General features: G+C 40.8%; 1 protein-coding gene across 1 annotated transcript in view; it reads right to left on the minus strand.

Annotated features, from left to right (window-relative positions):
• Positions 1-349: 349 nt before the first annotated feature.
• Positions 350-13309, minus strand: part of LOC100541042 (cytochrome P450 7B1) — a 28095-nt gene continuing 15135 nt past the window's right edge. The window contains exons 5-6 of the mRNA XM_010709008.3: positions 7246-7424; positions 350-3350 (exon numbers count right to left, since the gene is read on the minus strand). Of these exons, the coding sequence (XP_010707310.1) occupies positions 3054-3350; positions 7246-7424 (476 nt within the window). The 3' untranslated portion in view covers positions 350-3053. The remainder of the gene's footprint in view (positions 3351-7245; positions 7425-13309) is intronic.

Genomic DNA, 13309 nt, shown 5'->3' on the forward strand with positions numbered 1-13309 from the left:
CTGAGCCTTACCGTGCCTGCAAAAGGATGCAGGTCCCTCCTCAGTGATTGCACCACTCTCTAGCAAAAGCCATCCATCAGGGACACAGCTTCAGGACGAGCCGGGCAGGCCTTGCTCCAAGTTCCGTCATTTTGGTTGCTGAGGAAAAAGTGCAGCAGGCTGACTTCATACCATGAAAGCCCTGTCCTACTGTGTGATGTGAGGTGTGGTCTCCAACTCCGAGGCACAGCTTCTGAGTGCCCTCACAGAGCTTTCCTTCAGCTCCCAGAAGGAGTTTGATGCCTTGTTTCTTTCCTTTTTTTAAAAATGAAAAAGCGAGGCCTACAACTTTAATTCGCTGGTTTAGAAGCAATCTAGATCTCCTTTTAATTCCAAGCCAGATACTGTACAAACTGATTAGCAATTAATCTGAAATTACTAATGATTTGCATGTACTTCTGGCACAAAAGTGTCCCACTACACTATGATGCAGCCTGTGCTATATTAATTCAAAATCCTAAAAATAGATTGCCATTAAAAAAACAAGTCTTATGTTTAAAACAAAAACCTACTGTTATTTTTGCAGTTGCTTCAGGTTTGTTTCAAAGTTGGATGCCAAAGAAAGATTTATCCTAACTGTGGCATGAGATATTCTATTCTACAGCTTACATTTAAACAATAATGTAATACAGTCAATAGTGTAATGATATCAGCGTTTCCTCTCTCAATAAAATAGGCTTTAATGTCCAAACTGAATTGTGAGCTATGGCTGAGTACAAAATAACTCAGAATAACTCCTACCGAGTAAGTACAGCAGTAAGTAACTTGAATGCAAGAATCTCTCCATAAAAGCAAATTTTATTCTGTGACAAAAAGCAATAATCAGCTTCTGGTGTTGATTAAATGTTGAAGCAAAGTTTAAGCATTTAATCAACTGCAAGCCCCATTTAATGTAACTGTACTCCAACACTGTAGGCATTATTGATATTATATATGAAGAGAAAATATTCATCTCACAAAAACATGATTTCCTACTCAGAGGATTTGGAATGTGGCTGTGCCAATCTCTGAAAGCCTTTCTATTGATGTTTATTTAGGATATGTGCTTTACATGAATAACTAAACAGTCTTCTACATGAGTAACAACAAATAATTCTAAACCTTAGCATGAAAATAGCAGACATGAAAGATTCAGGCACAAAATATTTCAGCTGAGTATTCTCAAAATGAACCCGTGGCTCCGATGCTCTACTGAGAAAAGACAAATCCAGCTGAAGTTTGCAGAACTTTGTGTCTCTTGTATGAAGTAGAGCGTCAGGTAATTTTTTTAAGCATTATTAACTGTCAGAGCAGGACACACTGAAACACAGGAATGCAGACAATGACATACTTGAGAAAAATATTTTTAATGATTTGCTTTGCGCTGAGAAGTTTCTATAACGCATTTGGATACTCCAACTCCAGATGAGCTGGCAGTTCATCCGACAGTGTCCAGACAAAGGTAACAGTTCTGTGGTTGTTTAGTTACTTAGCAAGTTGCAAATTCTGGCACAGAATAGATTCAGGGTTTACTGCACAAGCTAACGTGCACTCGCAGCGATTATACATCTTTCTTTCACTCTGACTTCTATGTATGATGACGGGACACTTGGGAGCATCATGTAAGCACTGTTATTCATCAGCTGGCAATGTGGGCAGAACTTTGGCTGGTGTATCTCAAACAGAATTTTTTGGGAACACAAAGCAAGGACAACAAATATGGCTGGTCTCCCATTACAGTTATGCTAATGGCAAATTGAGACTGGACAGCCTCCATCTCAAAAGTGAGAGAGGATCTCACTAGAGAGAAACAGGGTCTAAAATCTTATATTTTGCATACTGTGCAGCAAAAGAAATTAATGTTTCAAACAGGATCACCCAGAGCAGCAGGTTGTGCAGCCCACCTGCAGTCAACTACTGTGGCTGCCTGGTGTTTTTACTTGCTCAGATTTTGGGCCCAAAGAAAAGCTTGTTTTCCATCTTGCAGAAAGGTAATTTTGTTTCCAAACAGAGGTCACACTAGTCTGTCTATGCACAGCTTAGGCACATTAAAATACTATTAAAAAGCAGTTTTAGACACTACACTTGTCCTTGAAGCCCTCTCATTCTTTTGCCTTTTTGGAGAAACTAACAAATACAATAAATTGTCACACTACACACACAGATATGTTACTAGTAAAATGGTAAGACAAACATAAAGTAATTTTTGAGATGATGGAATCATTTCAAATAGGCTCATAAATTTTCTCTCTGAAGAGTATACATTTTTTGGCTCAAAAACCCAAACAGATAATTTCAGCTTGATCCAGAACCTATTAAAATCAACAGAACCTCCCCTATGACTTCAAGTGGCTGCAGGAAACATCACAAATTTTGCAAATCACCCCCACTCCATATAGCTGCCATTACATCTCCCACATAAGGACTAAGACACCCATAAAAGGGAACAGAATAAACACAAAGTTAGAATAATTATCTCTAAAAAATCCTTTCACCCTCTAGAATTAAGACCCCCCACTCACACTATTATTTTTCTACAAGAAGATGCAGTCATGTTTACTGACGGTGGGTGACTTCTCAATCCAACAAGGGAGAACCTCATGGCACAGTGATGGTAGGAGGTCTTTTGGCTCTGTCAGTATGCCTATAATATGTCTGGACTGTCAGGTTTCTGAAGAGTATTTCCCTTTATGTGGCTACTGAGCCTATTTCCAATATGGTGGCCTGGATTCAGCTTGCCATTATCTTCCCCCAAACCCTACTCAACTCAAGGCCAAGAGTATGGGAATCCTTCGCATTGGGATGGTTTACTCAGACAAATTCTTGTCATCTCACATCAGCAGATCATGGGCAGGACAAATAGAGGCTCTTATGTCCCTGTGTCTGTCATCTATCTCCAGCCCAAGGGCTTTTCTCCTCAGAAAAAAAGGAAGGAGCTGAAAGCAGAGAGGGTAAAAGCAAATACTTCCAAAAATACAAAGCTGAGTGAGGAAACAAAGGAAACAGAGATTAGTAGAAGGCACAGAGGCAATTGTTCAATTTCTTAAGGACCTCAGCTTGTAACGAAAAGCAATATCAGTGTCTGGCAGGAGGATACCAAGGCCCATACGACTATTATCAAGTCTGACAGCTTTGTTTTCCCCTAGTTCTACATCAAAATGAGCCAAAAGTAAGAAAAGAAACATCTTCATCTCATTCATCGCGAGGAACCTCCCTGGACACATGCTGATCCCAGAGCCAAAGGGCATTAGGAAATACTTCAGTTTTCTTCCTGCCTTGTAGAATGTAGTTTTCTTTTTGCCATTCTCTATGTAACGATCAAACTTGTACTCCTGAAAATTAAAGAGAAAGAGTGAGCAAGAGGTATCTAACAAAACAGTTGCATGAGTAGCTTTTTTGTTTGCATGACAGCAATGCTTCTTAAACCCAAAAAAATAAGATAAAGAGGAAGACAAGGAGCCTACAGCTTTTCCTTTTCAGTCGGTTCCCTGAAGTTTCATTAACTCACTTTTTCTTCCTCGCAAAGAAAACTACTTAAATCCACTTACTTAGCTTAGCCCTTTTACATCAAGCTCCTTCAGCTTCCATGTCTCATTCACTAGAGTGTCTGGCCTGTATTGATTGCAATTAGATTTTGACTGCTTTGTAGCAGGTATAATGAACCCTAGTGGAAGGACAATTTCTTGTAAAGCATTATATGTGTTTGGCGCGGTACATACATCATGAATAAGGATAATCCACAAATGCTTATGAATAAATTAATGCACTGCACTGATACTGATCCTGTCCTTGCAAGGTAAAGCAAAATCCTTTTTTTTTTTTGCACCCAGTGATGCACATTATTCAAAAAGCAGACCCAACACTTTGCAGCCAGTTTTTCCCTTCAGGTGGAGATCGTTGCTGCTTAATTTGCCACATCTGACCTTCACATGGCTTGCTCCAGAAGCAGTGAGCAAAGCTAGGCAACTGCCAGTGACTGACCATTAGAAAGAATGTGCTTTGAAGTGAGGTTTGAGGTTGAGTTTGTAACTTGTATTCCATAAACTGAACATCTTTCTGACTATTTTCCAGCAGCAGGATCAGTGTTTAGAGATAATTCATGTTTTTGAATGAAGGAGATCTGGCACCCTCACTCAGTCAACGGCAAATTAACCACTTACAAAATCCTCCTGCATGCTTTGAATAAAAATGACAGACACTTCTTGCTTATGGTCACTCATTAGCATTTGTCCTGCTTTGCATACATCTGCTATAGCAGCAGCCATTTGGAGCTGGCTGGGAACAAGTCAGTCAGACAGAAACCACCTCAACTGATTAAAAAAACCCAAATAACACAATGATAAAACACTGATACTGATCTACCCATTAGATTAACAGCTCTGAAAACCACACACTGAGGGTATGGCTGTCAAGAAAAACAGCAGCAGGGGAAGTGGCCTATGAGAAAGGGACAAGGGGAAGGGAGGGAATACAACTTTGGATGTTGATGACCAGGAGCCTTTTTCTCTAAATGACAAGGGTCTGGATTTCCCAGAAGGCTAAAGGCAGTTGTATGTGTGTTTTCACTGGGAAGTACTTCTCAGTTTTTGTGAAAGGAAGCTTTTTTTTTTTTCCGTCTAAATTACTGCGTCATCTGAAGGAGCACAGTAACTAGTGAAAGCCCAGAATACCCCCTCTTCCTTAAAAAAAAGAATCTCTTCCTGAAATATAAATCCCACTCATGTTAAAAAGCACTGTCAGATAAGAACTGTAACTGTCTGAAAAGAAAAACCCAAAGCTCTTCACTTCACAGGAGCATTTCCACAGGATGCGTTCCTGGTGTCTGGGACTACTGGGACCTGAAGTATTGCACACGTACACATACAGGGCCAAGCCTTACTGCTTTCTCGCAATCCCAAGAGCCACCTGAAAACTGTAGTTCATTTTAACAAAAAATAATGTGCTATGCAAGGAACTGTAAAAGCAGAAAACATGTGTGATATGTGTGTTGGGGCCACTAGGCTGTGATAATCTTTACAGAGCCAGAGAGCTTGCTTTTAAAGAAAGGCTAGTTTTTTGATAACAAAGGGGATTCCAGCCATGCATGAGGCCTTCTTGGAAGGGAGACCGGGAATTGTGGTGAGGAAAATGTGAAGAAACTGGAGATAATGTTTTCTGTGAATGATCTGCTCACTGTATTAGGAAAACTGAGGAATCTCCTATGACTTGAATAAGTCTCACTCTGTCATGTCCTGTATTTAGCTTTGTTTGGGAAGCCACCTTGTAGGGTTTCCTGCAAGGTTTCCTTTTCTTTCATTCTAGGGAATTTGCAGAGTTTACTGAGCTCTTAACTGTGCTATGATTTGCAGATTTACTTACCCGCTTTACAAAAACGGACTCATTTATTTAGACTTTGAGTGGAGAAAGAGGTCAACAATATATGCTTACACATATACAATATGGTGCCAAAGCAGAAGATAACTTGATAGCTCTTAAATTTATGTATCCAGGAGAAAAGCATTGCTACAAAATTATCTCGTCAAGCTGCCTGTTTTCCCAGGAAAGTTTTCCCTAAATACATGACAAGCTCAAGACTGCACCTTTCAAAAAATTCATTCTCCATTTCTATCTGATCTTCAGTAGTTATTGTTGAAAGCACACTGCATATTTTAAGAACCAAACAGAACAGTGATTTCCCCACTTTTCGAGAGGGCCCATGTGCTGAAATCAAAGTACTGCAATGTGTGGATTGCTCATTCACTATCAAAAAGATAAAATATATGAACTAAAGCTGTACTGTGAAAGCTGAGCAGAACTGATACCAAGCAGATATATTCAAGGAATGGAAATATGGTAATGTATTCTTACAATTATTGAATAAGGGAGGGGCACAGCTACCACTCTGATGCTGTAGTCTAGGACCTAAACAAACAGATGGACTTTTGACAAATCAATAATGTTCTCCAAAATAAAGTGTTAAGAATAAAATGAGAAAAAGCTTATTTGTTAGCTGTGACTTTTTAAGGATAAAAGTATTAATTAACTATTTGCCAATACATGATTATTTTTTAAAATCACTAATTTTATCAGTAATCTTTGCCTTCATTTTGGGTGGGAGCATATAGCAGAGTCCTACTGGATATTATTTCCATTTTCATGGCTCTTGTGATCATTCCTGTTTCTACATCCTGCTCCTTCTAACTCTAACACACACCACAACTCCCCTCTGCCTCTGGCAGGGTTCCTGTACAGCACGATGCTGCCCTTCACCAACAAGGCATCTGAATCTCATCCTTCCTTTGCAATCCCACATACACATCTTTACCCTTAAGTTCCCCAAAAGTAGAGCCTTTGGGAGCAGCGTCTCTAACACAGGGTTTCTATAAACATGTAAACATGCCCAAACATGGAAATCAGCATGGTAGGGAGATGGCTGTTTGCTTAGGGTAAGGGGAATGAGGAGTGATTCAGGAAAAACTCCTATCTCTACAGCTGAAAAGATCAGACTACAGACAGCCTCACTTCCTATGTGGCACTCTGGACCACGGACAGCGACCAAGTGGAATAACCTACTGCAGACTCAGCCTATTTAATTTGCATGCAGGTGGTGAACTTCTGAAGCCATATTAAGGCTGAGGCAGGGTGGATTAATTTCGAGTCTTTGATATTCATTAACTTGAGCGTCAGAGAAAAATACAAGGAGATGACACAATTACCCTCGGAGCTTCGCTGTGGAGCAACAGCTTTACAGTCTCAAGTTCACAACGCTATACTAATTGATCGAGAAGGGGTGAATCCCTATGAAGAGAGGTGAAAAAGCATAAGGCTCAAGTAAGTCACTGCTATTATAGGGCTTCAGAGAGTCAATGATGCTTTGGGGGCACTTAGCTAAATGGCCCACATTATTTGCTATTTAAACCACCTTCTATTATTCAGCTCTCCTTGGGTATCAAATGATCCACTGACAAACAAAACCCACATTTAGCCTAAAGTTTATGGTAGTCAATGTGCAATTGTCAATTCCTTTGAAAGCAATAGCAGTCAGTCTCATCACCATATTTCTCTCTTCAGGCCATGAATCTTTTGACCTGTAGGGCCCTCAAAAATACATCTGAAAGTCAGAAGATTTGTTCCACAAGAAGGAACAGCAGGAAAAAAAAAAAAGAAACAACAAAAATACCCTTCACAAAAGGCCTGGCTGATACAATGCGCCTGAAGTCGGAAGAGCGGCACCAGCTGAGCGTTTACCTTAGGATCTTCATAGACCTCGGGGTCCATGTGCAAAATCTGAGGGTAAAGGGCTATCCAGTCTCCTTTCCTCAAACTGACTTCCTGATCCCCTTCGAGCTTGAGAACAAAATCCTCCTGGCTGATGCGAATGTTCATGGAAGATGAGCACATCCGTAAACTCTCGTTTAAGGCACTCTCTGTGATTAAACAAAAGCGGAGGGGGGGAAGCGTCAGAAATATGGGAAATGACTGCAAGTTATACATGGCTGCAGCTGCTGCATCTCGACAGGTTTAGTAGGGCAGGCTAAAGGAGGAAAAAAAGAAAAAAAACCAACAAACCACAAACAAAACAAAACATGAACCAGACACTATGAGAAGGTACTAAACAATCCCGCAGGGCGGGGGCCGCGGCTCTGAGCACTGCGATGTGATTCTCGCTGATGGTTCTGAGAAACTGTGTCGGCTGGAGGCAGCTCTGGATTTTGGGTGGAAAGTCATTATTCAGGCACCATGTTGAAAACAACACAATCAGAAGACTTGAATGCTTTATGCATTTCCTTTCATTTTGGAGCTTGAGAGCAAATACCAGTGAAAGCATCCACGGAGCTATTCAGCTTGCCTTTCAGAAGCTGTTGGGTGTAGAGGCACAACTACATGCTAGGAAAAACACTTTGCTTGCTAGTCTGAGGATTTTTAAATTTATTTGCTTTGCTTTCAGTGAGCTACATTGCCAAATGGTAGCATCTCTTATGGTCAAAGTGAATGAAAGCAATTCATTATCTTCCTGGGAGTTTTAAGAGAGAAAAACACTTTTAATTGTCAAAGAGAAAACAAAACAGAGCCCTTTCAGTACAGGAGAAGCTCAGTTTCATCACATCCTGGAAGGCTCCAGAAGCTGAATGTCCTTGCTTTCCCAGTGGCCTTCACCTTTTGCTCCTAGCACGACAGATTTTATGGCTAATTTCCGGCAATTTATCCTGGCAGTTTGAGGAGGAATTCCTTTGGGAATAATATGCATAATTTGCATAAATCATTCTGATAGCATGTATATCAGCATGTAGCTCCTGTCTAAGGCTGCATCTCTCACTTTGTAATCAAAACTGACTATTTTTCCACTAGCGTGTATGGGTGCTGTTATATGTGACTTGATTCCTTCCAATCGTCAGCGTGAAAAACAGCCTAAAATTGAGTTTCATTTTCTCATAACAATCCATTTGTGCCCATTTTTATGTTTGGGGATATCAAATAAGCCTTCTCTAAGCATTCACCAAGGCGCTGTAACTGCTGCACCCGAAAGGTTAGCTTATTAGAGACAGTAGCTACCCAGTGTAGATGCAGCTGAAAAAAATAATAACAAATGCTCTTTCACTAAAAATTAAATCTGGTGCAGCATGCATAGCAAATAAAGTGGCCCTGGATGCTTTCTTGCAAGAGGTTTTTCCTTAAGCATGCATTTGTCTAAAGAAATGAGGCTGCGGTCAGCTCTGTGTGGCCAGCACCGTGATTCAATGTGACGTACAGTGAGTCTGTGCATATTCTTTTGGACTGCCTTCGTTACTATAATCAGGCAGAGTCAAATCGGCTTGTTGGTGACGAAGCCAGAGAAGAACCCTGGTTCCAGAATATGGCCTCTACTGCGAATAGCCACAAGGCACCTGACACGATAGATTTCAACTGGCAGTGCTCTGGCAACAAAACTTTGCATGGTACAAAGGAAGGGTCCAGCCTCCACTCCCAGACTGCCCTCAACCTTCAGAACGCACAGCTCGGAACGCCACAGTTTTGGAAACGGCAGTGACGCATGTGGCAACACCATTCACCCAGGAAATCAAACAGGGTCGGGGGGGTGGGGAGAGCAAAAAAGGAAAAATAATTATTGCAGCGCTGCTGCGAAATAGCGGGTCTGTGTTTAACTCGACCAGTGCTGCAGTCACATCCTATCGGGGGCCGTCCTCTTGCAGAGCGCGGCAGTCGGTGCCCACCGCCGGATCGCAGATGACAATCGGGCAGCATATCTTATGCAGAAGTTAATCACAATAATGGAGCACAAAGTGTGGCTTAGCGGTCAGATCGTAAATGACAAATCTGTTTTACCTTCCAGTACCAGTTATGTGTAGAAGGCGAGCTTGGCTCTAGCTCTGAGCGATCATGCCGATAATCATTAGATGACAAAAGTAATGAGTCACATTATGATCAACAAAGGAGGATGGAAGCTTATACTGGTTTGCAGGCAAACATTAAAAAAAGAGACAGTCAGCTTTCCCCAAATGCCGGGGCTATACGTTGGGAGGAATGACAACTGCACAATAAAGCTGCAGCCTTTGCTTGCAGTTGTCATAGTTGAGCAGACACCAGCCATCGCCGCTGACAGACCAGCTGGGTAGCTTGGGAGGCCTTCCATTCTGCACCATGAGGTACAGTAAATTATCCAGCGTGGTAGAGCAACATCTGTTTCTGTGCTTGTGCCGAACAAACAAGGCAATTTAAAGCATACCAAGGGATAACCAAGCAGCAAATGAGCATGACCCTCATTTTTTTCCCCTTCTTACACACACGAGATGCTAAACTTTGCTGTACACACTCTACATAAAGAAGCCAGGCTGTTGTTTGATAAGGTGTTGTCAGAGAGATTTTACATATTTTCTAGAGAGAGAGAGAGAGAAATATCTCATAGTATTGTTATTCTTAGAATCCTCCCACTTCTCTCTTCATTCCTCTTATACTAAAGCTAGCACTCAGTCTACAATTCATTCTAGATTTTTTTTTTAAAACTGTTTCAATATACTTATAAATATTCAGTCTTTAAACCCTAATTTGCTATACTTAGTTCACATGCCTTCAAGCATTTGTCTTCCAATTTCCACTGAATAAATGCGTACTAATGAGAAATAGAGCAAGCTGCTGAGGCAAAGCTGGGTGACTTGAGCCTGGCCTGCCACCAGCTTGTGATAGGCAGGCAAATTGAGTTAAAATGAAAAGTCTTGTCAGCTGAAATACAACATGGTAGCCAAACAGCAAGCTGTCAATCATCCAGCCAAAACAAGGGACTGCAGGTAATAAAAGGTCACTGTGAATCATAAGTGCATTTGGCTTTCATAGGCAAGTTAATTTTAATTAAACATGATCTCGATCTGTAAATGTTTTATAAAACTTATTGTGCATAATGGATTGTTAATTTTACACTAACAGCAGGTAATAGGGTACTATAATTATTAGAATGCATTATAGGAAAAAAGCAATTGGGTATGCAAATATTTGGGGGGGTCACTAACTCACATGCACAGCGGTGTGCCTACACATATGACAATTGGAAACAACTACATCTGTATCTTCCTAAGAATTACATGGTACTGCCCAGCTGCCTCCAGGAAAAATATATTTATTTACCTTAATCCAAATAACAATTTTAATGCTTATTGCTCGTGTTACAGTTACACACTCCGCATTAGCTCTTTTGGGGTTCCTGTCCTTTTGTCTATACAAAACGATTTTTCAAGCTGTGCTTTTTTTGCAGGAAATCTCTGGGATTCAGCAGTGACCTGGGGCAAGAATACTTCACCATATAAATGAATGGACTAATACTGCACAAACGAACTGACTAAACATGCCTAGCGTTACACATGCACTAAGTATATTTCTGCTCTACCCTTTGCATTTCCATTATAACCATAAAAACCGACAGACCGTTCTCATGTATCGTTTACCGTATTAGTGCTCCATTGTGAGTCATAATGACTAATAATGTATGTTACTCTGTGCACACAAGCACGCGTGTTTTGGTTGCTGGAAAAGTCTTAAGCAGACAACATGAAGTGTGCTGCCCCAGAAATGCCATCGAAAGAAAATAATCAGGGCCACAATGTGTGACAAGAGGGTTGAAAGCTCTTTTTTTTTTTTTAAATCACATACCTGTTTCGAATTTAAAAGTAAATTGGGACATGTCATTCTCTAGACCCAATGAATGTGGCCACAATAACAACAATGCCTCTCAGAAAGGCTTTTTAGCAATTCCTGCTTGCTCTCCATAGCATGAGGAATCCAAAAAAAGGCTCTTGTTACAGTAGGCCAAAAAGAGGACGGGGAATCAGAGTGCTTAAAACAGGAGAAAGAGATGACAAGGTGATAAATAGACAAGAACCCCACCTGGCTCCCTTACCCAGAAACAGGGACACAAATTCCCACTTTTCTGTGCTGTAGGTCAGTATAGGGGGAGAGGGAGGAGGACAGGCTCCTTCTCATATGCCATGGCCAGAAAGCTGTAGGTACTCTAAGTGTGGGCAGGGTTGGCCCACAGCCACACAGCTGCCAGTGCAGATGGGGAATTCTTGCTGCAATGAAAATTTGAACCTTTGTTCCTTCTATACATTTACTAAAAAAACATCCCTTTCTCCTTTCCAGTGAAGCATGAATTTAATTCTCTTACGGTACAGTTTTTTTTCTATATTATTATTTTATGGGACAGTATCCAGCCCTTTACGACTTAAGTGCCAGAAGAATTGAAATCAATTCTTACATACCACATTATGTTTAACACCATTATAAAATTTAACAAAAGTGTAACTTGAATACTACAGAACACTACAAAGTAAGATGCAGCATTTTCCTCTTACCATGTATATCAGTGATACCGAGACATTTGACAGTTTCAAGGAGCAGCAAGAGGATGACATGGTCAATGTTGGAAACTGTTTATCCCATTTTTCACCAGCTGATTTTAGTGAGTTCTGTGCTTTTGTTTTCCTTATTCCTGCACTTCTGGGGTGCTTTTGTTTTCCCATTTCACCTCTGTTTCCAATTAAAAAATAAATTTTGTCTTAATCATCGTAGGAAAAATTTCTTCTCAGAAAGAGTGGTGAGGTATTGGAAAAGGCTGCCCAGGGAGATGGAACAGTCACTGTCCCTGAAAGTTTTCAAGAAAAGGGCAGATGTGGCGCTTAGGGAGATGGTTTAGTGGGCACAGTGGGGATGGGCTGATGGTTCCACTAGATGATCTCAGAAGTCTTCTCTAACCTCTATGAATCTATGATTTTATGATCTTGATGCTTGGCAACTTTTCTTCTCTATTATCCTTTGCTGGGTATTAACTCAGATGTGAAACAATTTTACTTGTGTTCCTAAGTTACATGAATTGCTTACAATGTCATGTTACTCTTGTTATTGGATATCTTCCCAACATCAAAAGCCTTCTCCATTAACTACATATAAATCTGCATCAAAAGAGCTGTAACTCCAGATGAAACCAACCTACTAGAGCCACACTATATATAGTTAACAACAATGCTTTAATAAGAAGGAGCTGAATCAAACTCAATTTTAGATTTGTGCTATGAGAGACAATTCAAATTGAACCACAGGCTCTCCGGACATGCCATACTGGAGAGTGGAATCCTTTATGTAGGTGCACTGACCCCAGACTGCCTTACTACCCCATTCTATAACAGCTTCATGTTAAAGCAGACCACCAGGTCAGGACAGGAGCAACCGCACATAGAGCTATGCTCAGCTTTATCAGGAGATTGCTGTCAGTATCTAAAACAAAAGGAATATTCATCCTTTTTGCCTTCACAGAGCTCCTGTCTATTCTGATACCACTACCTACGGGGATTTTCAGATGCTTTAAAATAGGCTGCTCCCTGCTACACACACCTACAAATACTTTCCTTTCTCCTCCCCCAGCCTAATTTCCTCATTCATCTAACCAGTGTCTGTGCACTAGGAAGTGAAGTGAAACCACCGGGCCCTGAAGTCTCATCCACTCCCAGAACACAACTTCCCAGTGTGACTGGTCAGAGTCCTGTGAGCCACTGGTCTACAACTGGGAGTCCCAGATCTCCCTTGGAGCTCTCTGTTTTGAATCAAGGTAATGCTTTCAGTACTCAAAATGCCATTTCTCATCTGGAAGGCTTTAGTTCTTCTCTTTAGTTCAGAGGCATAGCTATGCTGAAGCCTGCTTTATAATCTTTTTATCACGTTAAGGAGAGAAAAAGAAAGAAACCGCTTGTGAAAAAATTACATTTGCAGTTTAAATGCATTACCCTACTTTAATTTCAGAAAAGGGTCTTTCTTGGCAGTACCATGCTGA

This window comes from Meleagris gallopavo, chromosome 3 (assembly GCF_000146605.3).
Source record: "Meleagris gallopavo isolate NT-WF06-2002-E0010 breed Aviagen turkey brand Nicholas breeding stock chromosome 3, Turkey_5.1, whole genome shotgun sequence".
NCBI classification, from domain to species: Eukaryota; Metazoa; Chordata; class Aves; order Galliformes; family Phasianidae; genus Meleagris; species Meleagris gallopavo.